Source organism: Hippoglossus hippoglossus, chromosome 12 (assembly GCF_009819705.1).
Source record: "Hippoglossus hippoglossus isolate fHipHip1 chromosome 12, fHipHip1.pri, whole genome shotgun sequence".
Taxonomy (NCBI): Eukaryota; Metazoa; Chordata; class Actinopteri; order Pleuronectiformes; family Pleuronectidae; genus Hippoglossus; species Hippoglossus hippoglossus.
Genome location: NC_047162.1, coordinates 18,642,749 through 18,670,668, shown reverse-complemented (window position 1 = coordinate 18,670,668; position 27,920 = coordinate 18,642,749). Strand labels below are relative to the sequence as shown.

At 44.0% G+C, this 27,920-nt stretch overlaps 3 protein-coding genes across 3 annotated transcripts in view; 2 read left to right on the top strand and 1 right to left on the bottom strand.

Moving 5' to 3' along the window:
* The first annotated feature begins 230 nt into the window (after positions 1-230).
* On the top strand, positions 231-834 carry pmchl (pro-melanin-concentrating hormone, like). Its single transcript, XM_034603072.1, has one exon. It carries the CDS (start codon positions 323-325, stop codon positions 728-730), a length of 408 nt encoding a protein of 135 aa, XP_034458963.1. The 5' UTR covers positions 231-322; the 3' UTR covers positions 731-834.
* A 4,633-nt stretch (positions 835-5,467) lies between these two features.
* spag8 (sperm associated antigen 8) lies at positions 5,468-10,807 on the top strand. The gene is made up of 7 exons (XM_034603080.1): positions 5,468-5,637; positions 6,459-6,618; positions 6,827-6,872; positions 8,676-8,790; positions 9,020-9,082; positions 9,245-9,356; positions 10,310-10,807. Exons 1-6 carry the CDS (start codon positions 5,545-5,547, stop codon positions 9,350-9,352), a joined length of 585 nt encoding a protein of 194 aa, XP_034458971.1. The 5' UTR covers positions 5,468-5,544; the 3' UTR covers positions 9,353-9,356; positions 10,310-10,807.
* A 2,195-nt stretch (positions 10,808-13,002) lies between these two features.
* Positions 13,003-27,920, bottom strand: part of LOC117771235 (atrial natriuretic peptide receptor 2) — a 42,667-nt gene continuing 27,749 nt past the window's right edge. Inside the window, exons 12-22 of the mRNA XM_034601350.1 lie at positions 26,097-26,168; positions 25,115-25,274; positions 24,873-25,028; positions 23,257-23,425; positions 18,436-18,582; positions 17,651-17,774; positions 16,692-16,760; positions 16,434-16,608; positions 15,351-15,449; positions 14,099-14,190; positions 13,003-13,593 (exon numbers count right to left, since the gene is read on the bottom strand). Coding sequence (XP_034457241.1) covers positions 13,531-13,593; positions 14,099-14,190; positions 15,351-15,449; positions 16,434-16,608; positions 16,692-16,760; positions 17,651-17,774; positions 18,436-18,582; positions 23,257-23,425; positions 24,873-25,028; positions 25,115-25,274; positions 26,097-26,168 — 1,326 coding nt within the window. The 3' untranslated portion in view covers positions 13,003-13,530. The remainder of the gene's footprint in view (positions 13,594-14,098; positions 14,191-15,350; positions 15,450-16,433; positions 16,609-16,691; positions 16,761-17,650; positions 17,775-18,435; positions 18,583-23,256; positions 23,426-24,872; positions 25,029-25,114; positions 25,275-26,096; positions 26,169-27,920) is intronic.

The following is a 27,920-nucleotide window of genomic DNA, read 5'->3' as shown; positions in this document are numbered from 1 at the left end:
CACCTGTTCAAAGAATTCCCACTGTTCCAGCATCATGGGTCTAATATCCGTCTCCACACTGAGGACGATTTTAATTAACTTTACGGCAAAACAACGCACTCGAACTCTGCAGGAGATCCACCCGACTACCTTTTAATGCTCGTGGCTAATTCCCTCAACACAACGGGATGAAAAACAATTCAACGTGGCCAAATCCTGCGCGTGTGAAATGGTATAAAAGACCTCGATTCGATCCCGGAGTCAGAACAGCGACACAAGCTCTCTGGAGGGAAACAAATCCACGAAGCCAGCAACACCTCACACCACCTGGAAGATCTTCACCATGAGGCAGTTGTGTATGTCCATTGTCTTCGCCGCAGCGCTGATATTCAAGTGCTACGTACTGTCGGGGGCGTTACCCATGGCCAAGACTGAAGATGGCTCCTTGGAGCAGGAGACTTTCGCCTCGCTGCTGAGCGACAAGGCGACGGACAACAGCTTCAGCGACGCAGACCTGGACGCCGAGGAGAAACTGAGCAGGCCCAGGGTGATCGTCGTGGCCGAACCGGGCCTGTGGAGGGACCTGCGGGTGCTGCACAACGGCCTTTCCCTGTACAAGCGGAGAGCGGACCACAGCGAGCAGGTGACCCAGCACAAGGACGCCAGCCAGGGCGTGAACATCCCCATCCTGAGGAGGGACAACATGAGGTGCATGGTGGGACGGGTGTACCGGCCATGCTGGGAAGTCTAGGACACTTGACAACTCGCACCGAGATGTAACATAACCCAAGATTCTGTGTATCTATATTTAAATTATTGCAGATGTGAGAATAAAAACCGTTGAATTCTGCCTCAGATCTCGTGCGTGGTTTGATGTCTCTTTTCAGATTCTTGTCAGATCTGTTCCTACATGATGGCACAGACGTAAAGAGGCTTCGAGCTGTAGAGGTGTTGGTAGGTTTATTGTTGAACTTTAGACGGAACCAGACTTGTTGTTTTCTCTGCCTCTGATCTTCACACCTCCCGGTTTCAGCTGCGTACGGCTTCTTCTCCTCTGAATCAAAGAAGCTTCTTTTTTAAACATTCAAAACCAGACACGCTGGTAGACTGAGGAAAGGAATGTGCAAAAAAACAGCATGAAATCATGAAGCGAAAAAGGCAAAAGGCAGGAAATGCACAAGGTTTTATTGAGAATGCTTCTGAACGTCTCTCTTTCCTGCAGCATCTCTGCAGAAAGGTTGCTTTAATGATGCCTGTGACTTCCAGCTCCTCTTTCCTCTTAAATCTGAGGCATTTTCACTTTAGATCTTGCAGAATGAGTTCATCCTCCACAAGAAAGACGAGCTGCAGACGACTAATAATACCAGAGTGTTAAGCAAAGTGATTTCCTCAACTTTCAATCACGATAAGAATCAAGCTCCTTCTCTAGTCTTGTCTTAAAATGCTCAAAACTCATTAATTCTTTGTGACGTTAGAGAAAACAAGTTACTCCAGTGGGTGAACGTGCCGAGCGATGGTCTGATCGGCCACAACGTTAATAACAGCTGTTGAATGCGTCAACGAAATAATAATTTTTCATACATTCCTGGAGAGCAGAGAAGCGGAGGTAGGAAATATTTAGCATGTTTGCCCTTCAGGTGTGAAGAGGCAGTCGTCTGCAGAGGGTGTTTGTGCCCGAGACGCAGCTACACCTCGTCCAAGAAGAAGAAAAACAAGAGGCCGAGCCAACCACAACACGTCCCAGGAGTTTAGAAGGAGCGTGAAAAGGCCCGAGTGTTGCTGAAGGCAGACGGCGGTTCTCACATAGCAGCAGCACCTCTGGCACAGCGGCACGTCTCTTTGTTACGATAGTGAGCTACACGGCGCAGGCTCGAGTGTTATTCCAGCTAGGTAAACACAGGACGCACATCTAACAGCGGTGAATGTATTAACAGGCACAAATTGAATTATGCCGCTGAGATTCCAACACAGCGCGTTCCGCCAGCCCGTTTCTGAGGTCTCGCCGAAAATCTGTTTTCATTCACTTACAGACAGGTTAAGGATTCCTGGACCGCAACATGCACGGAGGACTTCCTGTACAGGGCCGCACACGAGACGCTTGCCCCCGAGGCTTCCTGCGGGAAAAGCTTTTCTGGCGGGAAAGCAACTGAACCGAGGAGTTTTGTTGCCTAAAACTAACCAAACAAATAAAAAACGATCAACACAAGTCCTGTGTTTGACCTCCGTGTGCAGACTTCATCGTTTTAATATCACCTCACCTCAAATTTAACTGAACTAAATCGTCTTTGGCACTAAACGCCTCGCCGGCAAACTACAGCCATTGATTGATCCACTGGCAAACAAAATCAAATCCTCAGCCAGAAACCTCCGTATTACATTTGATTCACATCTAAATTTTAATCTAATCTAATTAATCACATCTAATTTTATTAAATCTTCCTTAAATCAGTTTTGTGTTTTCAGACAAACGTAGATTAAAACTTTACCTCATTGCTGCAGGTCCTTATTGTATTTTACTTCACTTCTGCTGTAGCTGCAGGTAAAGACTTTACTCTGACACTCATTTATGGCACCAGAGCTATGAGCTGACTCCAGAAGACGACTTTCAGGTACTTGGAGCTCATGCTGATAATGGCGGCGGGCGTGGGTTGGTGTGGGGGCTGGGATGTGACTTCAGGAGAAGATGAAGGTGAAAAGATGAAAAGCTGATTCCCACAGAAAGTGTCGTCGCCGCAGGACACGAAACAGCCCGACGCGTTCACGTCTCATCAGTGCATCTGCAGGGATGCTGGTCGTCATGGAGACGGTCAGTCAACATGTTAGCACAATGCATTTTAAAAATAGCCACCTCGACGCTCTGTTGTGCTACGAGACGGAGACGGTGGAGAAATCCTCTCAGCATCAGGTTTGTGCGCGGCGTGATGGTGTCATGATCGACGTGGAAGGGTTTCGTGGAATCTGATCCTCGTCCAGCTCGCACTCACTCGCCTCAGTGACCACACACGAGCCACAGTGGGAACGCTGGACGAGGGAACGCTGCACTTGGAGTAAATTTTGAGTTATTTTTGGAGAAGGGCTTGTAAATATCACTGAGACCTAAAAACCTAATTTCTTAATCAACGTCTGACTCTGACTCCTTTGCCAACACATCGTTATTTTGTCGTATAGCAGCTTTAGGTTTTTGTCTGTGCTGCTGCTCAGAAGTGGTTTCTCTCGGTAAAAGATGATGTCAGCTATTTTCCAATGCGCCACTCAGAATTTAATGATGTAAGAATAAAGACCAGCCTGTGTCTGAAGTCATTTCATATTTCATATGCACTTCACTATACGATCGAATGTTTCAGACGCCGTCTCAGAATCTGATGACAGCTGCGGGTTTGTCTCATATATTTTTACATCTGAAAATCACAGGTAAAGTCGTCACTTGTGATATAACTGAAGATCCATATGTGCTTTGATGAGAAAGTTCCACTTTTTAAAGGGTTTTCCACATGATGTCAAGTCACATGGTAAATATTCTAAATGTCAGGATTCTAATTTAATCACATCTCATCATCGTTGGGAACAGTAAATGTTTGTCTAGTGCTGAATGCTGGTTTGTGACATGATTTTTAACGTCAGTAAACATTTTCCTCATGAGGTTATGTCTCAATCTCTAGTTGGGGGCGTGGATACTGTGTGATTGACAGCTAGAACTGTGCAATGGGTGCAGGTCGTACATGTCGGTGGGTGTACTTGTGTCCTCAGGCTCCACCCCCTGCTCCTCCAAATATGGTAACTTCTGGTTTCAATAAACTAAGAGACGAAATGTAAAACTTCAAAACGGCAGCTCACAAACCAACGGGTTGGTTCAGCTCATTTAAAATCCAGAAAGAGTTTCTGGTCAAGGTTTGTTTTAAGAAGAGACTCAGAAGATGACACTGACTCTGAATCTGAAGTCCTAATTTCCTTGGATGATTCGTTCCTGGAGCTTCGGGCCCTGAGGGCAAAGAATCTGTCCCCTTAAGTTTTCTACCTCGTCTCTGGAGCAGCGATAATAACCTCTGCCCAAGAATCTGAAGTTATGCAAAAGTTCATACGGGACAAAAAGATCTGTAACATAATCAGGAGCCATGAAGGATCTTTTCTTGGGTCCATGAGAAGCTTTAACATATGCAACAGAAACTTATGCTGTACTCTAGGTAACAGTCTCAGCCCACCACTGACAGAACATCACATCACATACTGCAGTACCTGGAGCATTTACAAGCAAACACACATCACGATAACGGATGGAGGCCCGTTGGTTTGCGTGGCAGGACGGGGGGGACAGCTTGAAAGTCTCGCGACCATAAAACATTGATTGGATTCCTGCCGCTGCTCCATGCTGAGGTGCTGGACTGCTGCAGACGCTCTGACGGTGAAGACTCCTCCACTGTTCCTCAGCAACAGACCCTGGGGTTTGTTGCTGTGTCTCATATCCACGGCAACGAGCGCGGCGGTGCGTTCGGCAGGGGTTTGCATTGATACGGAGAAATGGTGTGTGCGATTCTCCATGAACGAGTCAGTCAACGAGGGGTTACTGAGCAAATAAATACTTTCCCGAAATGATGATGTTGTTCTTTGGAGTGAAAGACAGAAATGTGAGGTGATGAGGTGCAGCCTTTGTAGATTGTGTCGATGGGGAAAAAAGAAAAATCCCCCAAAGCTGTGAATATGTCAAACGATGCTGGAAAAGTTTATCTCCCCTCGTAAATCGCTTTTCACCTTATGATCAAGTGATGGTCTCATGATTTCAAAAGCCAGGGATTAAGGTCTAATCGTTAAATTGGGGCTCAGTGTAAAAGTAGAAGGGTAACATTTCTTATAAGCGTATTTATGATTATTGATCAGTGTTAAAAGAACTTTACAATTAAGAATAAAAACATAAATTATCTAACCTCAAAGTTTTCTTTCAAGCCTTTTTGGTGCTTTCAACTGTTTTCTAAAAGTTGTCATCAGTGAATAAGTCTCTTAACAATATGAAATATAAATATTAAGTTTACCTAAATGATTTTTACCCCAACGCGCTGTCTGTAATTTGTGTTTATGGATGTTTTACTGTTCATATTTACACTTTTTTCATTTCTCCTTATAATAATTGGAAGCAGATCATACAAATAAGGTAAATACTTTATATTCACTTTGTTATAATTCATATTCCTTTGAGCCAATGCTCAAACAGATATAGTTGCAAAGTGAAAGACTTAAATAGCCTGACTTCTTTCTTTTTAACTTCTCTTGGAGTTTAGATTTTCTTGTTGATTTCTTTCTCTTTTATTTTTCTCAGTTTCTTTTATTTCACTGTATCTAACTTTATTTTTTAATTTATCTTTTAATATTTTATGTCTGTGTTGTTTGTGAGTGCTGCAGTTAAAGTCTTTGTTCACTTTGATAATGTAAATAAAGTTGTTTTAAAAACAATAGTTTATTTCTGTCCCGGAAAGAAGCTGCCGTTGTCATGGCGACACTTCCGTCATCAGAGCCCCGTTGCCAGGTGACACCTGTTAGCTTAGGGCTGCTAGCCGTTAGCTTAGCGCTGCTACAATGAGGCGACGGGGACACACTCGGGAAAGTGAAATAGGAAAATGTTTGTCGCAGATGTGGGAGGAAGAGGAGAAGAAGAAGGAGGAGGAGGAGGTGAGTGGATTGTATACTTTTATATGCACGTGACAAGACAAGACAAACAGTTTATAAACACAAGTTAACTTTAGCATTAACCCTTTGATACACGAGCTATGCAAACCGCTCCTTTGATGAGATAGAATCTTCTATCTCATCAAAGGAGCCTTCTTCATTGATGGATTCTAAGACACACCCACAACTCCACTTTGATCCTGTAGAACAAAGTCTAGATCCTCAGCATCACAAAGTTCAGACTCAGAATCAAGACCAAGAATTGGCTCCTCATCTTCCTCATCCTGCTCTTCATCTTCATCACCATGTCAACCGTGAGACCAGCCATCCTAACTCTCTGGATGAAGAAAATCAAAAGCACATTTTAAAATACATATCCATCAGCCTATTAAGAATAAACTGTTCTATTAAGAGTTTTATTTTGTTGGTCTAGCTATGGTTAGCTAGCCAGAAAAGAAGCTAGCTAGCTAACAGCTAGTTAGTATTGTACATATTTCTCTTTCTCACTAGTAAAGGATTGTAAAATAAGACTTACATGCAGTTTATTTACTAAAGATATATATATAAGATTAGATAAAATAAGATTCCACTATTGTTCCCATCAGGTAAATCAGGGTATTAAAGTACAGAATAAATACAGGTCTTATAAATAATATAATATAACTATACAAGAAGAATTAAACACTGCAATGAGATTGAAATGTAAAGTAGTGCAAATATAATACACAATGTATTATATAGAGTATAAGAAAGTCTTAGCAGAGGTCGTATTATTTGCGTTGCTTTCGATCGTAACACTTTTGTGTCTCTTCATGTTAATCCAGCAGAACAGCGCAGCTCTCGACAACGAGGACAATCCGTCTCAGATCCAGAGACGTGGACACTTTGGGATTATCACGATGGATCAGGACTCTGAACTGGAGACGCTCACCACAGTGAGAGCAACGTACGTGGCTCCGAAGAGTCACGACGTGAGGCTGAAAGGTGTGTGTGTCTCTGTCGGGCTCCATTTTCTATTTCATCTCGTGCCATTATAACCTCATTATATAGACTAGAAATATGTTTCACAAGAGTTAAAAGGTTTTATTTAAAATACCAAATTACAGTATTCACATGGACGCTGATGGCTATTACAGCCTTGTTCTCATTCTTACACTCAGTAAATCTCTTCTTCTATATTTCTGTGGTTCAGGCATCAGAGGCGAGCTCATGGAAAAACACTTGGCCCAGAGGATAAGGTAAGTCCACGCTGCCGTGACCGACCCGGTCCTGTCGGGAACACGTTGGAGCGCGGTGATGTAATATTTACTCGTCTGGGTTTGTTTTACTGTTCGATCGCAGCTGTAATACCTTGAAATCAGGTTTTACGATGTTATTTTACATGGAGGCCTGTTGTCCTAATGGGATTTATAGAGTGGATCCCCACAGATGTGGTCATTAAGATCCTGGACAAGTGAACTGCTCATAAAGAATACAAACCTTCGTCTCTCAGATGAAACCGGCTCGTCCAGTGGTCGACGGTGTCTCATCACTGAAGTCTTACCCTAAATTTCCTGGAATTTATAAGTTCACACCGATGCTGCTTGTTTTATTCTGGGTTCCCGTCCAGCAAAGAGACCAGAAGGGTTTTTCCAGGCACATCGGTTGTTTTGTTAAAACACAATTTCATTTTTGAACAAATGAATAAACAGAGTCAAACAGATGAGAAGGTTTTATATAACATCGGTCTCTTCTTTTGACTCCAGTTTACATGATGACCTCTGATCCACTGAGAGACTTTAAACCTTAATCACGTGACTGGTTCAAGATGTCACAGCAGCCGAGGCCAAGCGGTCTCTCTAAATGTAAACAAATATTTGAGATAACAAGTCCTGGATCTGCCCCCAAAATAATCTGAGTTATTTCTTTGCCCATTTCTCATCCTTTCAACAAATTCTGTGGAAATTTGTTGAGTAGTTTTTTGCGTCATCCTGCTGAAAAACCAACAAACAGATTCATGGGGGCAGAGGATAGAAAACAGAGATAGGTTACTAATAATTCTGTGGGATCTTTCAAAGCTGTCACCATGCAGACAAAACAGGAACCTCAGTTCGAAGGACAAGTATAAATAAATGTAGACGAGCAGAAAAAGTTTTATTTTTCATCACTAACTTGTATCTATTCATCTATTTGTACTTAGCTTTTCATTCATTTATTTCTACCTTTATTTATTTAATCTTGTCATATTTTGTCCTCCAAACCTCAGACCATGGAAATACTGTATCATCAGACACAGTTATGAGCTCTGGCATAGTTTTTATTTAAAATGTTGGCACAAAGTTTGATTATAGATTGTCCTACATGTCATTTTTGCACCTTTCGGGAACTTTCCACTCTCTGGCTTTTGTCTAATTGTGCATTCAGAAATGAGCAGAACAACCCCAAGACCCCGAAGGGTTAAATAATCAGCATGAAGATAATTACCTTCCGATATGAACAGAGTGAAAGGCTCTTACATCCCTGGTTCACCCACACAGTCCTGATGAGACCTCTTCTCAGGACTGTGTGGGAACACATTTGCATGACGAGTGTCCTCGGCCTCCCGATCGAGTTCTTCTACCTGTCGGTCCCGAGATAATGTCCATGTTTATCATTTCTGTGGATTCAAGACTGTTCACGTAGCTGTCGCTTTGTTTTCCACGTCCCCTCATGTGTGACGTCGCATTCAGGTCAAAGTTCGCAGAACGGGAGCAAGGAGGCATTTTGTAATGGATATTTATTTACTCGATCATTCGTCACACATGAAGGAAAACGATTAAATGTACCGAGCACTGACCGTAAATGAAGATGGACGACGCATCTCCATTTTGTTAAGTGCCCCTGTCCCATCTGCTAACAAGGAGGAGGCAGGGTCCCGGGACCTTTACTGCAGACAGCCTCGCTACGGGAGCTGTCACGTCGTCCATCTTTAAACACAGCCAGTGGTGCTGCAGCGTGAGGAGGCAGTCGCAGCATCTCTGCTGTAAATACTGACAGAAGCTGGTTTCCTCTCGTTTTCCCAGTGAAAAGATTCGAGCTGAACAGAATCCACCGACTCCCAAAACGGACTTCTGCTCCACGAGCCAGAGGGACTTCATTGTGACGGGATTTGTTCCTCTCAGCCTGGAAACAACACAAGTATGTGGTGAACACGAGTTTACACGCTAGTTAATAGTTGTTTAGTTGTTTAGGATCAAATATGAAACTAAAAGACTTAAAAAAAGACTTGAACTCATATCATAGTATTGTCAATAGATTCCTTATTATTAGTGGCAGATAGTCGGGGAAACAAAACGCTGATTAACACTTGTAAATAGAAACAGAATAACATCAGATCCTCGACGTTTTGTTCTTGTTGTGTTTCCAGGTTCATGATTATAAAACGGACGAGGCGATTACATTCTGGAGTGAAAACCAGCAGCGAGTAGAGGTTCGTCACGTTGTTCCACGTCTTAGACAAAGTTGTGTCACATCTAAAACCATATTGGACAGTTCTAGTTCTCGTTAAAGAGATCATATAAAACAATTCTTCATCCCAAGGCCCAGATTAAACCTGGTTTAACATTTTACCCGCTGTTGTTCTGTCTCTCAGGGTGTGACCGCCGTCGAGACCCCGACATCACCTTTCAGGAAGTCGGCGTTTTTCACCAAACCAATCAGCGAGCGGCTGGATGAAACAAAGCCCCCCCCCGACAACTGAGATAATACGTCACATTACATAACTGCATTACCAGTTATCAATAAGGTGGAAAAACGCTTTAAAGGTTAATGATGTTCTCAGTGATCAGCTGCCTTTGTCAAACTTGAAAAACAAGCACATGAGCCTGAGATGTCTACACCACATATATATATATAATATATATACATGTTAAATAAAATACGTGACTGTTAAGTGACAATGTTAAACCCTGGAAATGTGCATGAATCAATATTAGCCGATGTCATGTTGACAGACCACAGACAGAAGAACACTGACACGTGAACTTTAAACCTGCAGAACAAACTGTCGATGATACTTTGATACAAAACACAGAAAGTTTGTGTTGTGTGGATTTGCTGAGAAGCATTTCCCTCTAGTTTATTTACTTTATCAGTATCAGCACTGTGTGTATATTTGGTCAGTGCTGATAGCAAAGAATGTTATGAGTGGATTTCTGTTTTGTGGGTTTATAATTTGTGTTTAGGTCTTTATTACGTTAACCTTTATTTAGTGCTACTTTTTCCATTGTGCGTCAAGAGGAGTTCATTTTTAATTTTCAAGAGATATATTTGGGCCACATGCGTAGTTTGTAATGTCTCAGTTTGTTGTAGTTCTCTCTCAGTGATGCAGATATTAGCTCATTGTAATAAAACTTCCAACAAGACCAACGTGGAAATGAAAACTGATCGTCTACAAACACTCAGATTTGATTTCAGTTCACTCGTAACCAACTGTCTCTGTCGATAGTTTGAGAGATAACGTGGTGCAGGGTCGTTCTCTACTTCACCTTATCTTCACCTTGACTCTTTCTTCATATCTGTCGTACGTGATCTTAACATTTCATTCATTATGGTCTCAAAAAGATTTAAATTGAACTTGTTGAAACCTGCAGAAACTCTAAATTAACTATTTGCAGCCTCTAATTCCTTCTTTTCTATTTTCTCTTCTTCTCTTCAGCCGCACTGTTTCCAGGCTCCATTCATCTTCCTATCATTTCACTTTCTCTTGCAACCTCTAATTGTTGCATCAACAAGCTGCACCTCCTCCCTCCTACACCGGACGAACATCTCGCTGAGAGAAGCTACCAGGACTCCCAAAATAGCACAGAGGGTTGTTTCTCCTCCTTCACGGAGACGTGTTGTCACCGGCCCTCAGTGTGTAGATGTGCAACACAATACGTTGTCGGGGATCCCGCAGTGTAGCGCTGCAGCTGCACACGTGTGTTCTGTCAGTCGCAGGACACTTTCAGGAGCAGCTGATCCTCTCCGAGCTTCCAGCAGGGATTAGTAGGCGGTAGCTATGGCGACAAGTCACTTTAGCTTATATTTATGCAGCTTCTCTCTACAAACATTTCATTATCTCATGGGATGATACAGTGCAAACCAATTTGCCTCTCAAACGCGAGGCCTTGGAGCGACTTTGTACTTCACATCTCAGATGAAATGCTTTTTTCAGCATTCAACAGTTTTTCATTTTTTCGTGTGTTCCCACTTGTGTGTCTTTGTCTCTGAACCAGGCTTTAGAGTGAATCAGCCCTACAGCGAGACGTCAAGGACATCAGCGTAATCACTGTGTGATCGTTGAGAATCACCGTCTAACAACTCTCACGGCTGCGGCTGAATTCTCTCCCTCTGTGAATCCAAACAAAGATGATGGACAGAACTGACATTCACAGTGTTGCTGCTCAGTTTGAACTAAATCAAAAGGTCATTTTATATTTTATATTTATCTTCTGTTGTAAATGATTAGCAAAGAACGATTTCATTAACGTTTAGGAATGGAGTCGGAGCTTTGCTAACGAGCGAAGATGCTTTGAAGAGTCGGAGGATTCTGGAAACACAACAGCGATTAGTGACCTTGGTTGTGCAAGAGATTCGTCTTTCAGAAAAACAGATGCTTGGCTCTGTGACTTGAATGAACTGCCCAGACACTTGATCTTGGTCCTATTACAACATCTGTATAGAGTTAGGTGGAGTTATAGTATTAAGTATAAGTAGTTTCCTTATTAAACCACATTTAGATTCACTGGATTCACATTTTTATTTGGATCTGCACCAAATTGCACAGACTCATAAATATCCGTCCCTAACAAAATCTAACAAAATCGGTCACATCTGTCATAATGTCTGCAGTCTCCCAAGTTTAAAAAAAAAAAATCAGCTGATTTGAAAACCTTCTACTGTGCAGCAGTTATGAAAGAACCTCATAATTTTCTGATCTCTTTAACCTCATTTACTGTCTCAATAAAGATAAAAACATCCACTTTTTATTCATCTTTCTATGAATTAACTTGTTTTTAATCTGACACGAGTCCTGAAATCATCCAACAGTTCAATAGATCTGAGTTACTCCACGTGAGTTATGTCTCGTATCTGCAGTTATCAGTGTGCTGGATGTCTTTGTACTTCGAGGTCGTGGCTCAGTGAAGGGGCGGGAGGCAGCACACGGCGTGCAGACGGACAGCCTGGTCAGTTGAGAGGAGTCGGGCGGGTCAGCGTGGAGGTCAGCAGGGACCTTCACGCCGCTCGCTGCACATCCAGTGGGCGCCGGGCCGCGTGTCACTGTGAGAAAGTGGGCGGTGATTACAGCTGTGCAGGAGGGAAACATGTCCTCCCGCAGAGATGAAACACCACAGACACCAGCACAGACGGATACACACTGTGCGCCCCCCCCCCCCCCCCCCCCCCAACGCGCCCCCTCTGCCACACACTGATAATGAGCATCTAATGATCAGTGATGTCATTACAAGGAACACACAGCTGCCTGCTACCGGCTGGATTTCCTCCTCCTCTTCTTCCCTTATCTGTCCACAAGAGCCGGCAGCTAATGAGGCTGCAGATCCTCGACGCTCTGCTCTTCTGATGCACACGTCGGAATAATGAGGATCACACTATATAACGGCAGTGTCTTCACATGTAAAAGCAATAAGGCTGATGTGCATGGGATAAACCCAAACCTTACTAACAAGGGGTAAAAGCACAGGTTGTATATTCAGGTTGATCATTTTAATTAGTGCTACTCATCGCTCGCCTCAGACTGTCCACTGCTGCAGCTCCTCTTTTCAGCCTCTGTCTCAAACGCTGAAACATGTTTGTCACGTGTTAACATGTGGTTTTTGTGATCCAACCCCAAGTGGACAGCGTTTTAAATACTAAAATCCCATCTACCATCGCTACTGGGCAGATTCTGGCTCCAAATGACGCCACCAGTGCAAGATGATGGGATATTTTTGGCTTAATTTTTGCTGCGTTGTGTCGTCTGACTTCCAGTGTATAGACGACCGGATTTCCAGTTACTTTTCCTCTTAACATCATCACGACAACCAGTTGTTGTTCCTTAAAAGTTTAGACGTGACGGTCGGCTCCTCTGCTGCCTCTCATCTGCTTCTGTCTTTTTAAATACGCAACTCTAGTGGGACAATATTTCAAGGGAAGTGGGGGGGGGGGGGGGGGGGGGGGGGGGGGAGAGGGGAGCAAGGTCATTTATTTATTCTTTCTGGGTTAAACTTGGATGAAAACTTGTGAGTGAGTATTGTCAGGAGGATCTGGCCCAGATACACAGAGTGAGCAGGAGCAGTGATGAAGTTCAAATTGATTTGTGTAAATCCTGAAGATAATCAGCTGCTCTTTCTTTCTCTAAACAAGTATAAAGACACAAAAGAGTATTTTACTCAGTTTATTGAACAAAATATCTTACAGTATCTTGGATATACATATATACATCATATTTTGTACTGTGTAACACGGCTGAAGAACCCCTGCAGTGACATTGATCTGAAACGCTCCAAATTCCACTGGATGCTCCGAGGAAATATTAATACATCATTGACTTCCAAACACATTATACAAATCTTAATATAGAAAGCACAAAAAATAAGAATTTATCAGTGAGAAAGTTTTCACTCTCAGGACAGAAAGGTTCTTCATACAAAAACAGATTGACTTTTTATGATATTTCTTCTTTTTTTTTTTTGCAGTTACGATATGCAGGTAATAAATATACCTGGAATTCCCTTTGGGGTTTTTTTTTCTATGGAGGTTTTTCCTCTGCGTGGAAATCCCCAATAAGGACTTATTCTAGAACAAATAAAGTAGTGGCTCGGCCACCGCAGCTCCCGCTGTCGTCTCGGCGGCGGCGGCGGCGGCGGCGGCTGCTGCTGCAGGTGATCGTCAGGCCTCTCAGATAACGTACACGTCCTTCTTCTCCCCCATAAGCCAGTACGTTCTCATTTTGCCTTTGCCCTGGAAGAACACACAGAAATCAATATGTTCATCAATATGTTCATCGATGGAGATGAAGTGTGGGCGGCGGGTGGGAGGTGGTGACCTCCATCAGGCTGCCCTTCTTTAAGGGTGACCCTGGTCCTCCACCTTTTATACACACATCATACACAAGCAGAACAAAATCATATCTCAGCCTTATATAGTGGAAACCTTATTCCTCTCGATTCTATCTTCTAACCCTGATTGTTTGAGTTATTTATACAGTACAGCAGAGTATTAGGGCTTATGTTGAATGGAAATAATTCTGATTTCAAAGTCGTAATATTACAAGATTTTTATTTATACGATTTTACGAGAATTAAGTCGTAATTTTAGGCTAATTACTAATTATTATTTATGAATATTGTTATCATTCCTCAGCCAAATGACTTGTTCATTCAGATTTCTTTTCATTGTGGTGCTTTGTTCACCGTCACCAACACAAGTGGGTCAACCCTGGTAACCACAGTGTTTATCTTCTCACCTTCATTTCCACGTCTCCTCGTAACTGGAGATCAAAGTAGCCGAACTCATCCAGAACCTCTTTGGTGGCCGAGGACAAGTGGATCTTCAAGGCTGTGAAACACAAAAACAGAGCAGAATGAACATTTTCCCCACAGTTGACGACAATGTGACATCTTATTTAGCACCGGGCCTCCGGACGCAGGGCGGAGGAGGAGACTGAGCAGTGAGATGAGTTGTGTGTTCGCTCCCGTCGGCAGCGGTGATGAAAATCTGTATTGTTTTTGTCCAATTACTGCTCTCAGTGCAGAGATGTGAGCTGTGACTCCGGCCTGCAGAGCGTCAGGCTGCTTTATCGCCGGCTAAGGGCCCTTTGCTGTAAGTGCTATCAATTATTTACCAGCGGAGGCACGATACAGGAAGCGACTCGGTAGTTAATCAATACATCTGATGATCCGCTTCGCAAAGAACCACAGTTTCATAGCACTGGTTCCTGTCGGTGCCAGTGACGAGACAGAAAGTGGCAGAGAAGACGGACTCAGGAGGACAATACTTTTATATTTAGCTTAGAAATAATATTTTTAATTAAATGTGTCCATCCATCCAGCAAAAGTATAATAAAAAACGATGAGACCCATTAGCTCCGATTACTAAACGTCTATATTGACAAAATACAGATATATATGTAATACACAGGCAGGCCATGTATTTTGAAAAGCACTTTGTAACCTTGTTGAGATAAGTGCTGTATAAATAAAGTTATTATTATAATTATTGTTAAATCCATCAAAACTATATAACTTCTACACTAAAATCCAACACATGAGTAAAACATGTGTCTCCATTGTTGTTCAAAACAAATCAATGAGAAACTCTTGCACTGAGTGATCCCCCCCCCCCGCCCCCACCCACACACACACCCACACACACACACACACACACACACACACACACACACACACACACACACACACACACACACACACAGACACACCACTCTGTATTAATCCACAGCTGAAAATAGTCCCCGACAAATGCACTGTTTACTTTTGTTTGATAACTAAAAAACCACGGTGCCCTGATGTGTTAGAAAATGACTTCTTCTAAAATAAATGAAAGAAGAAGAAGAAGAACATTAAATTAGCAGCTAAGCGCAGGTTCTTTTTAAAACATTGGTAAACACAGAAAACAGATATTTGTCTTGCATCTCACCTACTTTACTTTACTGCTCTAAAATACAGCCGGAGCATAAAAACCCGAGCGGAAACACTCACCCTCCCCGTTGGACTCCATCCGAGACGCTGTGTTGACAGTATCTCCAAACAAACAGTATCTGGGCATTTTCAACCCGACCACTCCGGCACAGACCGGACCTATAAAGCACAAGATAAATACAGGCACACGTTACAATGGAAAATATCATATCCAGTAATCTCTGGGTGGCTCGGTGCGGCTGCCAGCGAACATGTATTTAAATAGGACGGAAGACGTGTGAGTGATTTGTCTGACAACGCTAATAAGCCAGCCCACGCACCGCCGGTCGATCCCTCGCCGCACGTCAAGTGTCTGAATCAGAACATAAACAGTTCCACCCGTCGTCTAAATACTGTGTCCGACCTGATGATGCAGACACATCGAGATGAAACAACCTGAGATGTTGGTTCCACAGACTGTAAATGAAGATGTGAGGGCGGTGAGGTCATCTCGGTTGCATGAACCCCACCTCCTCCATGTTAGCATCTGGGACACGGACCAAACGAATAACTTACAGAACACGTTACAAAATGGTTTATGTTGTTTTAGGTTAGTTCTTATCACACTTGATGTTTGCTCAGTGGCGCAAGATGGCAGCGTTTGTCTCAGGAGTAGTTTGGCCTCGTTTCGGTTCGTGGGAGGAATGTGTGGTGTTGTGTTTTCCAGCTTCATTCACAGTCCATGTTTGCCAGGCAACAGGGAACTGACGCAGTGAGGAGTCAGAAACGACCATTAACTTTACTACTGCTCACAGTTTATTATAATAAGTGAAGAGCACCAGTGTAACCAGTGTAACAGTTGGTCTGGAGCCACTGAGGATGAGAGATTCCTCCTCTCGTCAGTGGATTAATGGCTGCAGGAAGACGGGGACTTGTTGTTGTCAGTGGACGAGTGCACACCTATCGTTGTAACATTATCAGGCTGCTCACTCAGCAGATACTTCTGTGCATCTAATGGGAAATAAATCTGTCTGTGCTTGGGTCAAGGACGTCTCCGCAGCCCGGACACTCCACATGAGGAGCTGTCGAACCGGGGACTTCGTGGCCCCAGGTCTCGTTGCAGCCGTCGCCCAGTTCCAGGTCCGGCTCGGGGCTCGCACTCACCTGTGTGGATCCCTATCCTGAGTCTCAGCTGGTCGTTGGGTCGGTGGCGAATCTTGAACGTTTTGACCTGCTCCAGCAGCGCCAGCGACATCCCGGCGATCTCTCTGGCGTGGAGCTTCCCGTTCCGCACCGGCAGCCCGGACACCACCATGTAGGCGTCGCCGATGGTCTCCACCTGAGGAGCCAATCACAGGCTACTTGTAATGCTGTTGTATTCCCCCGGCGTCAGTTACAGTTCTGTGATGAGTCCTAACTCACCTTATAAACATCGAAATTATCGATGATGGCATCGAAGCAGGTGTACAGATCGTTGAGCAGCGTGACAACCTGCACAGAGAAACAGGTTTTATTGTATTGAAACAACAGAAGTGCGAGAGCAACATGAACTGAACGTCAGCTGAGAGCAACGTGATTCCGATGACCGTAAATCCAACGTTGGACCCGTTGTTTTTTTTTCGTTTGTTTAGCGGCTGCCAGACCGGAGGGGCCGAGGCTTCTGCAAAACCTCACAGTCTCTCACTTTATCTCCCGTCTGCCGCTGGACGGTCGCCCACTGAGGCTTTTCTGACAAACACATGCTCATAAATCAAATCCACAGATGGAATATTACAAACAATCTGCACAGCATTTGCAAAAGTGTGTTGGCCGTAATAATAAATGTTGTAATATATGAGTCGGCTGTTTATATCAAAGAGACGTTATTTATTTAGTCTTCGTCTTTATTGTTGATTTACTTTTAATTGGGTCTGAACCTCAAATAAAAGCCAGGTTCTTCTCCGTCGACCAGCACATACCGGTTCTAGGGTTTCTGGCTTTATCAAGAAGCAAGTGGTGGTGGAGGCGAGGAACAGGTCTATTTCCTCTACATATGAAAGTGTGAGATGGTCCAGCAGCACGTCAGACCCTCTGCCTACATGAGACAGCATCATAACGTCTTTGGTCTCTGAACCTCGAGCAGGAGCGAGAGATGAGACGGCACAAAGTGACTCAACCCTGCGTCAGCGCACTCGTCCATCAAACAACTGCACCATTCTGAGTCGTAGTCGATGTGTGGGAACACCAACACGGTGGGAACTATGAGACACACTGTAGGAAGAGACCTGCCGCTGCTGGTGAAGAGAATTCAGTGCAACTCTGATCACGACTTTTTAGAAACGCTCAGGGAAGGAGAAAGCACATCTCAGGAAGCAGGAAGCTCCCGGGAGGAATCTGTGTACCTCTAGCGGCGTGCTCTCCGCAGACATGGACGTGAAGCCCACGATGTCGCTGAAGTAAATCGTGACGCTGTCGAAAGCCTCCGCCTGCACCGTCTCCCCCCGTTTCAGCTGCTCTGCTACCGAACTGTGTGCCGGGAGAGAAACACGAGGTCAAAGCGTTCGTAAAGACAACAGATCAATCAGCAGAGAATTAAAAGATCAGGAAGGTGATGAGATGTTTTGTTCATGTCAAAAAAAAAGGGAGTTTATCTCTTAATTCTAAATCAAATAACAGCACGAGCAAAAACTCTGTGGCAGACGTCAGCGCCTGTAATTCACCAGCGCTGTGAGAAGCCATATCTGTCCTTTCTCTCCAGCTCCCCTCAGTCTGGCTGCCGCTGCCTTTTGAAGGAGGGAAGATTGTTCAGCAGGACGATGAATGGGAGAGAGAGAGAGAGAGACGGGGATTTGCTGCCGCGGCGCCGAAACTCTTAAAGTCACTATCGTGTCACCTCGTCTGTCTCGGGCCTTAATGAGCAGTTCGCCTGACAGCTAACTTTTCCTTCTCATCTTGCAGTGAGATCACGCCGCGGGGGAAACGTGCATCTGTTAACAGAATGTGGTGTTTGGAAAGACTTCCGAGTTCCTAATTAATGCAGGGATTTCAGACAAGCGACAAAGTGCCGTTGAGCCAGGCTCGGTAATCCGCTCCATATTTGCTGGGCTCAAGTTAATTGGACTTTTAAGCTCTTGGCTTCAAGGACAAAAGTGCAAGTGTGATTGTATTTTTTTTTTTTTTTTCTTACTGTGGTAAAATTTGATAGAGGAGGTTTTCAGCTTTTCTCTTCTCCTCTAGATAAGCTTGTGTCCGCTCCTCCACCAGGTTCTCCAGGTTGTTGGCGTACTGCTCCATCCTGGACAGCAGGTTGTTGAGAATACTGGTGCTGCCCTCCCTGTGGAAAAACACAAACACAGTAGAATCAGGCATTCATCAACATGAGTCATAGATCGAGACGACGGCAGGATCTTCAACAAACCTGCAACCAGTAATGCTAGAGGAAGAAAACGACCCTTTCCAAAGCTGCGCTAGATCCTGATGATCTGAAATATCATCTGAACGGTCGTATCTCCAGTTTCACTCTTACAGGATCCAGCTGCAAACCCAATTTTTTACCGAGGCTCGTTCTCCATCGACATGTGAGGAGTTTTGCAATACAGGTAAAAACATTTTCCCATTTAAATGACAATGTACGAAGCAAACAATCCGTTCATTCAAAGGCCTGGAGAGGGAGTTTGAGTCGCTTCCTCTCCCGCGACACGGACACCTGTCACCATTAGCAACCACTTTCAGAAGAGAGAGAGTAAAACCGGTAAAACACCAACTCGCTGGTTTCTCTGCAGCTGTTTGTACTTTGCAACATGGAGGAAAACAGACAAGACAAACATCCCATATGAACCAATCTATTTTTATCCTCGCCGCTGCCGTCGTAGCCGTTCCCATATATCGACCGGATTACATAATGTATTGTATAATGTGTGTGTCTCGGGATATTTCCACATTCACATGCACACGCATTTCCTGCGACGGAGCAAGCAGGTGATTCATCCTCACCACCGTGGCAGCTAAAAGCATCAATGCCTGGCCTCCTGCCACGTTTCCTCTGGGTCACGGATCCTACACACGCCCACGTGTTGTTTAAGTTTAAAGAAAACGAAACATCAGAGGGACGACACTGATGAGTATCAACACGCTCAGTGCAAATCGCACGGCACACCACAGACGCCCGGATCTTCCCATTGACGGTGAGCGTGAAGCTTTTCACTTCATCCTGCAGCTCGTGCTTCAAACTCTCTTTCCTCCTAAAGCAGGCTGGAAAGAGGAATCAGATGAACGGATCAGATAGCTGATCTGTTAGCTCTTCCATTCGTGTGTCTGTTGACGGAGCATCGCGGGGAAACGTTTGGCCGCGGACGAGGGAAACGCTGATGCTCGTTGTGGTCGGTGCCGCCACAGACGTTTCTCAGTTTGTGTTTAAAGTGCGACGGAGGATTTGGGCCAAAGTGGAGAAAAGAAAAATTCTGTGTTTTCGAGAATGTTACGAGAATTAAGTCGTAATTGAGAAGGAAGTTGTTATTTTTTTTAAAGACGTAACATTAAGTCAGGAATTAAGTTGTAAATAAATGAAAAGAAATCATAATATTACGAGAATAAAGTCATAAATTAAAGAGGGAAATACAACATAATACTCATAATATCATTCATAAATCAGCCACTATTTATTTTCCGATGTAAAACCCAACCGCAGTGTCACTGAGGTCGTCAGAGGACAACTCGAGTTCTCCTGAATGTACCAAACTATAAACCGCAGTTTATTCAACTTTTTCAATATGCTGCCGACCTTACTTTGTAACCATAGCAACCACAGACACCACAAAACATCTAGAATCTAACAGCGATGATAGAAAAAACTTTAAATTACCTTTTCACCACCAACAAACACCACTTAAATAATGTATTAGAGAAATGTTTTTGATATTTTCTCGGCCAACAAACAAAGTTTATGATATTAATTGGCAAAACTTACTATATCAACCATCTTAAATCTGCCCCATTAATCGACATAATGACTTTTGTGTAAACAGTATCTATGATGGATGGCAGCATTCTGTGTCTGGATGAGCCTGAAAACAAAAGTTATTACCTTATTTATTTATATTCAATGCATTTTGCTTTTTTAATGGGTCCCATAGTTTATCATTTCCAAGAAAGGAGCTGATATGCAACTGCAAATTATTGAATTAATGAAAAGGTTGTAACGTAGGTTCTAATAACAAACAGTTTCCAATATTAGAATAGAATAAAAAGCCCATATTGTCTTTTGAGTGCGACTCCTAGTTGGTTTGTGAAAGTTAAATAAAAGTTGGACAGAACTTTTACAGCCACTGCACTTCAGGCCAGACACACAGACGCTCGTCAGAATAAAACAAGTCAGAGGTCAGAGGTCAGATGTCAGTGCTGAACAGGGAGACACTTGATGAGCCCGGTGACAGGTCGGCTATTCACGGCAAGTGAAGTGTCCGCTCCCTGTGCGGGTCAAACCGACCCGTTCGCCGCTGAACACCCCTCTTGTTACCGCGCCCTTCAAGCCGCAGCCTGCTCGGACACCAAAAATAACAGCCCATCCATCACATCATGTCAACAACACACATTTACCTAATGAAAATAACCGGCAAACAGTGCATTAACGCACGGGGGCCTGTGAAGAGGGGAAGACACACACACACGAGCAAGGACCTCGCGTGCGGCCGCCAGGAGCATCCTTGAGTGCTTGTGAGGATATAAATCACGTAGAGCTCTCTACTCTACGACAAATGGACGGCTATACATCACCGGGCTCATCCCGCGTTGACTCACAGAGCAAACAGAGGATGAGGTCAAGCTGAGAGAGAAACACACAGATCTGTTTATAGATTCTCGTCCAAACCACCTGCTTTTCGGACGCCGCTGCGCCAAAGCAACACGAGTTCATTTATAGTTTTTAGTTGCAGCTGTCGAAACCGCTCCTGTCCTCCCTGAAAAGATGTTTTAAAGCCGCTACACGCCGCTACACGCCGCGTCTTCTCATCACACGCCGGCTTCCATCGAATCCAATTTGGGTAAAAGATGGAGTCTGACATCCGCCGCTTGCATTTCAAATGAGAGCAGCGAGCTTTTAGTGGAAAATATGAAACTGTATCCTCCTCGTCAACATCGCTGCTCGGCTTATTGTCTGTGCTCAAGGTTAAAGGCTCAGTCGTCTTTGTAGGAGATCGTACAGCAGAGATGCACAAAAGGCGTCTTATGGATTTTTTTTTTTTAAAGAGCCGCTGTTAGTCATGAATGTACCAGTGGACAACTCTCCCAACACGTGACGGCCTTGGATTCACCGACACACACATTCATGCTCACGGCAGCTGACGGTCGTGTGCTTTTCAAAAGGTTTCTATGAGGGAGTATTTGTTTTAACGAATTCTATATCGTGTTTGAGCGACTTTTGACAGTTTAGTTCTGATTAATTGGCTAAAAAAACCCACAACATCAATGATATGCAGCAGAAAATTAAATATATTATCTAGTTGTTGTCCACGAATCGACATCCACTCCCTGACTCTGCAGTGGACGAGGGCTTTAATGGAAAACAAGCTACTACAACCTCTGGTGATGGGAACGGAGTCAATCAGCCGATTTACTCGTTTAATTAACCTGCGGATTCTCTCAAATGTAAAAGAGTTTTTTTCTGTCCCGGTGGTTTAGCCTGGTAGTCTAATAACTTGTTTATATGTTATAGATATGTTATAGGTTCCAGCAGGTATTGCCGATGGACTGGAAGCATCACAGCTGTACCTGGACAGTCTGTCCTCTTTCAGGGCCAAAGCTGGATTCATACACTTGAACACAGCAGCAGCTCACATCGCCTCCACGGCCATTGTGTCGCTACACAAGTAAACGGGAATGGAACATTTAGTTCCAGAGTGAATCACCACAATTTTTTGAAATATTTATCAAATATTATCAAAAATGTATATCTTTAATATAAAGAGCATCTTTCAAAACCAGGGTTTGCTTCAAAGTTATAAAAGGATCATTAGGTGTATTTGAATAAATACTGAAAACAAACACAAGGAAATAAAACTTGCTGATTTCACCCCCCCCCCCCTGGTAGAGAGTTTAGAATCCAGGATTGAAAACTATGACCTAAGAGGAATCAGCAACTTAATCGTATTGAGCCAAAGTGTCTAAAAAAACACCATCAGCACTTATCAGCTGATTCGATTTGAGTCCAGAATCGATTGATTTCATTTTAGTTCGTGATGATTCAGTTACGTCAGATAAATCCCGATGTTGCGTTGTCACATTTCCTCCTGCACATTATAAGATAAACTGTAAAAGCTATAGAAGTGTGGATGAGACAATAACTTTCTTTAGTGAATGTGATGGTGTTTTTTGTGTTGATTTGCTCCAGAGTCACTTTGTATCAGCGCAGATGCTTCGCTCAGTAACTGTGTCTGACAGAGATGCTCCACTCGGGGGGGGGGGGGGGATGTGTGCCTCTGTTCCTGTGTCGACTCGGAGCCAAGATATGCATATGAATGATTCATGGAATCTTTGAAAACAAAACCAAAAACATGGACTCACACACTCGTCTTACACACACACACACACACACACACACACACACACACACACACAGTCGGGGATGGAAAGGCAACAATGAGAACTTCCTGTCGAGAGCAGCCTGTCGGGAATCACCAGCAGCCTTTTATCTGAACTCTGTCTCTTTGATTTCCGGAACACGCTTTGTTTTTCCCGTTTGCCCTTTTAAACGACTTAAAAAATATCAACTTACACAACAGGGATGATACCGATAGTGTGTGTGTGTGTGTGTGGGGGGGGGGGGGGCAAACTGTTGATTTCAATTTGTCAAATTATCTCCTCTTTGACAGAAGCGTAGAACATGTTAAATGAATCAAGGCTGCGTCCGGCTCCTCGTGTTCAGGTGTAATTGAATTAACTGAAAATCTCACACGTTGACACTGGGGTCGGGGGGGGGGGGGGGGGGGGAACAGAGTGAATTGTGGGTACTCACTTGTTGAGTTTGGCCATGTAGATCTTGATGTGGCCGAAGTCGGGCCTCTCCGCCGGGTCCTCGGCCCAGCAGCCGTCCATCAGGATGGTCAGCTCCTCCGAGTGGCACTTGGTGTCCGTCGTGGGCCGGAAGTACGGCTTCTGACCGTTCCTCACCTTCTGCACGATCTCTGCGGGGGAGAGGACACACACACAGACACACACAGACACACACAGACACACACAGACAGACACAGACACACACAGACAGACACAGACAGACATGGAGTGAATGTGTTGATTAGGTGTTGATAAGTGAGTCAGGGGAAGTAAAAACAAAACACTGTTGAGATTGAGACATTTTAAAGGAGTAGTTTAACATTTTCCTTCTTTCTGAGACTTGGATATGAAGATAGATATTCTCTCTTATTCCCGATGCAGATATAAAGGCTCATTCTGCGCTAACATACTTTTTATTTAACTAATGATATTAACACCAATAACATATTTCTCTTCAGGGGTTTTCAGCAGCCTTGTGAATTCCCCTGTGTTTTATTTTAAGTGCTAAACCGAGTGAACTTCTATTTCCAGGAATATTGACTTTCTTCTGATGGCTTTGTGTTTCTGGTGATGAGCTATTTCTGTTGGATGAGCCTTGATATATTCCACTGTGCTAATTCACCGACGGCTCCTCTGTGAAACGTGCTTTAAATCAATTTAACAGATTGTAGGTTAAATCCTCCCCCCCCCCCCCCACCTGATTAGCATCCTCATCACAGACTGACAGTTACAGAGCGCGCTGGTTAAACCACGCTCAGACGCCGGAGAACAGGTGACAGCTTTCGCCGCTCGCTGCCAGTTAATGGATCAATCAGCAGCGAGCATGACGGCTAATGGAAGTCAGCGTGCGCAGGAAGCACCTCCCCCCCCCCCCTGCAGGGTTTCTCACATCCACTGTGGAAGTGTGGAAGTGGAAATCAAGATCTTCAACTGCTGCTTGGAAGCTTCTCTCCGTTGTCAGCATGCAGAGGAAGTAACGGACGTACAAGTGGTGCAATTAGAAGATCTTAGGAGTTATTAGCATTTATTTTATTCTTTATTATTGCACATTCATGTGATCTGTGGTGGAGACACGGTGACGAAAACTTTCTACTGCTGAATCAACTTTTATTATCCTTTTCCACAGAATTTAAACGTGGACGCGTCGTCCATCACTTACTCAGGAATCCGTTATGAAAAGGATTCTCGTCGCTGATTAATCAAAACGACCAAACCCTGAGTCTCCGTCCTTTTAGACGTTCTTATTTCACTCCGCATTCCTTTAGAATTAATGAAGAAATCGATGTTTATTCTATTTATTTCACACTGTTTATTTCCCTTGGCTTGTTTCTTAGGGATGAGCACATCTCCGTGTGTCAGATACGAAGATGTGCTCGTCTCTGTGACTCCACCTGCCGCTGACATCTGGCCTGCACGTGTGTTCCTCTGCCCTCGTCCTTCGGAAATGCAGTTTCTCCTCAGACTAGTTTCTTAGTGACACAAAACTCGTGCGTGTTGCATTTTCTGATTTAAAGGATCCGGATCATTTGATGGCTCAGGGGTCAGCTGACCTTCCTCAGCCTGTAAAAGACGGTTTACCTTTGGGGCTGAGGTCCATGCCCTCCACGTAGAAAGGCCCGCTCCTCAGGGCGATTTCCTGCAGTATGATGCCAAAACTGTACACGTCGCCCTTCTGCGTCCCCTGTGGAGGATGGCGGTCGTAGATCAGAAGCTCGGGAGCCGTCCACAGCTTCTCTGAAAAAGACGGGGTCACAAGTCAAACGCCCCGAAAACGTGACAGCGGAAGATGCTCTTGAGCACAAACACCCGACTCCACTTACTTGCATAGAGTGCGTAGGACTCGTCGTTCTCGCAGGACGAGCGGAAGCTGGCCAAGCCGTAATCCGTGATTTTCAAAACAAATCGACTGTCCACCACGCAATTAGATGACTTCAGATTTCCATGGCAGCCGATGTAGCTGTTGTGGAGATAGTTCATTCCCTGGTGGAGAAGAAACGTTAAGTCAAGCATTGAGGGGTGTCATCTCTCTCTCTCTCTCTCTCTCTCTCTCTCTCTCTCTCTCTCTCTCTCTCTCTCTCTCGCTTCTCTTTTTTCCTCTACATACATGAAAACACATAAATCCAGACATATGGAAATAATATGCCCTGACAAGTGTGCGTATGGGGGAACGCGGTGTTTCGTTCGAGGGAACAATCCCAGGGGGAATTTCTGTGAAATTACAGTTCATTTCTTTCCCGGGGGACGGGGGGGACGGCGGGTACTCGATGTACTCATGTTAAATATCTCGTATTGGACAGAGTGAGTCAAACGTCCCCTCTAAGCTCCACCAGCGCCTCTTGTCTGAAGGAGGAACCCGTGTGCAGCTCTTCAGCCGCAGAGCTCCGTCACGGAGGGGGTTCGATACCCGAGTCCGACCGAGACGCCGACCTCCAGACAAAAAGACTCTTTATTGGGACGGATTAAAAATGATCCTCTGAAGTACGTCCCCTGATTGGTTTTGATTGAGCTGGAAAGAAACGGCAGCTCACTGGGTTTACGCTTCTGTCCCACGTTGCACAGTATAATGGCAATGTTTACTGTAGCTTCATCCGCTGCACTGAGCCAAAAATACATCTCTGCCTCACCCGCACTTTCCCTGTCCATGTGAAACCATGGCAACCTAGACGTTTGTGTGCGTGCGTGTGTGTCTCTAAAGCAACACAATCAACTTATTTCACATTGAAAAGCAGCCGCTTTGCCAACATCTCTATGAAAACACCGGATAAATCGATGGCCCTGTGCCGCCGCTCTGTTTACACGCACCTTCACGATGTCATTGATCAGCGAGTAACGGAACATCCAGTCCAGGTTGATGCTCTCGTTCTCCAAAATGTCCTGGAGAAACCACAACAACATGAAAACAGACACGACAACTTTCACAGACAGTTCAAAATATATTTTCCCAGCACTACACTTGTGCTTGAAAGGTTTATTTTGGGACCAGATACAGATCCACTTGCATGCCGTGTATTCTTTGTCGCAAATTTTAGCAGCACAGTTAATTAATAACCCTGGAAGGCCCCGGCAGCTGCCAGGGGCCGGAGTCTGGGTCCAGTCACATCAGCTGCAGCTATTTGTCTTTTACACAGAACTCGTTCTCTGCAAGTGTGAGTGATGAAGTCCGGGGTCGAGTCTCCTGTTGTTTCCAGCTCGTACATTTTAACCCTTTGGAGTTCTGGGCTTGTTTTGCTTGTTTTTCAATGCCTCGGATTTGGCGTTTGAATACCACGTTAAAATCAAGTTACCGTGTCAACGTTTGGTATCTTTTCTTTTTGCCTTTAGGACCCGAAGATTACTTTTTCTACAGATTTGACCCCAGAACACAAGACGCCACATCCCATGATTTGATAGTGAGGGCATGATTCCAGACTCTAGGGGGTTAAGCAGCTGCTGGCATATTGAAAACACCGAGCTCAGACCTAGAACAAGTTTACATGGAGCATGTATATAGATTTTAGGCACATGGTGTGTTCTCTCTGTGGACTAATGATGATGTCAGTCCGTCCTGTGTGAAGCTCAGAGGGCAGAGCTCGGTGTAGAACCTGCCAGGAACAGACCGCCCACGCTGAAGCTGTTTAATCTTCGACTGTTAGTGTAACGTCTGATTGGTTGTTTAAAGTTCTTTAACATTTGGGTGAAATTTCTTTGGAACATTTGGCAAATTCACCAGCGAATAATCAAGGGATCTGTGTGTTTTTTTTTTTTTATGTTGTAGATCCAGGAATTTGCTAAAGGATTGAGGCGTTATAAAGTTCCATCAAAAGAGCCATTCGTACTTTTTCATGAACTATAAAATATGTCCCATGCAAAGGGCTCCAGCCAGCAGTTATTCTCTGCTAGGGACTGGGAGGTGGATTTTACAGGTTCCAGACTGAATCTCGCTGTTTCCGTCGACTTCCAAGTTAACTCGCTGCTGGTTTTATTGAACGGACATGAGAGAATTTATATTTCTGTTAAATGAGCGACGTAGAGAGATTTTACAGCCTCGGCAGAGGAATTGGTCTCTCGAGGCTTTTTTATTTGCTTGTAAAATCTCTAAGATAAGATAAGATCGGACTAATAAGATGCATTAGATGTTATTATTTATTTATATAATAAGTATTTCTGATTCTGATTAGTCCCACAAGAGCGACATTAGCAAAGGGGATATTAAAATAATATGCGTCATGGAAAATGTAATAAACAAGTAAACAAGCAATATGAACATAAGGAAATAGAAAAATAACAGTAACATGTAAACAGGATTTCACATAGATATAGATTTCACAGACATATTTAAGGATTCCTCTGTTTAAATGAATCGGGCGCAGTTGTTTGTCACAATTAATGTTTGAATTTTAAGTATTGGCTGATTAATTTCAATAAAGTTCCCCTGAATAATATTTTGTGTTTTCCACAGAAAAGTTACCTTATTAAAAAACCTAAACTCCCCCCCACGTCTTCTCCTTTCTCTATGAATCCATGAATATTGGACCTTAATTGGCTTCCGAGCTAATGTTGATGTTACAGAACTCTCATGTATGAGCTTGTTAAAACTCCACAGCAGAACTTTCTACCCTCAGCAGATGAAGACGAGCAGAAGGAATA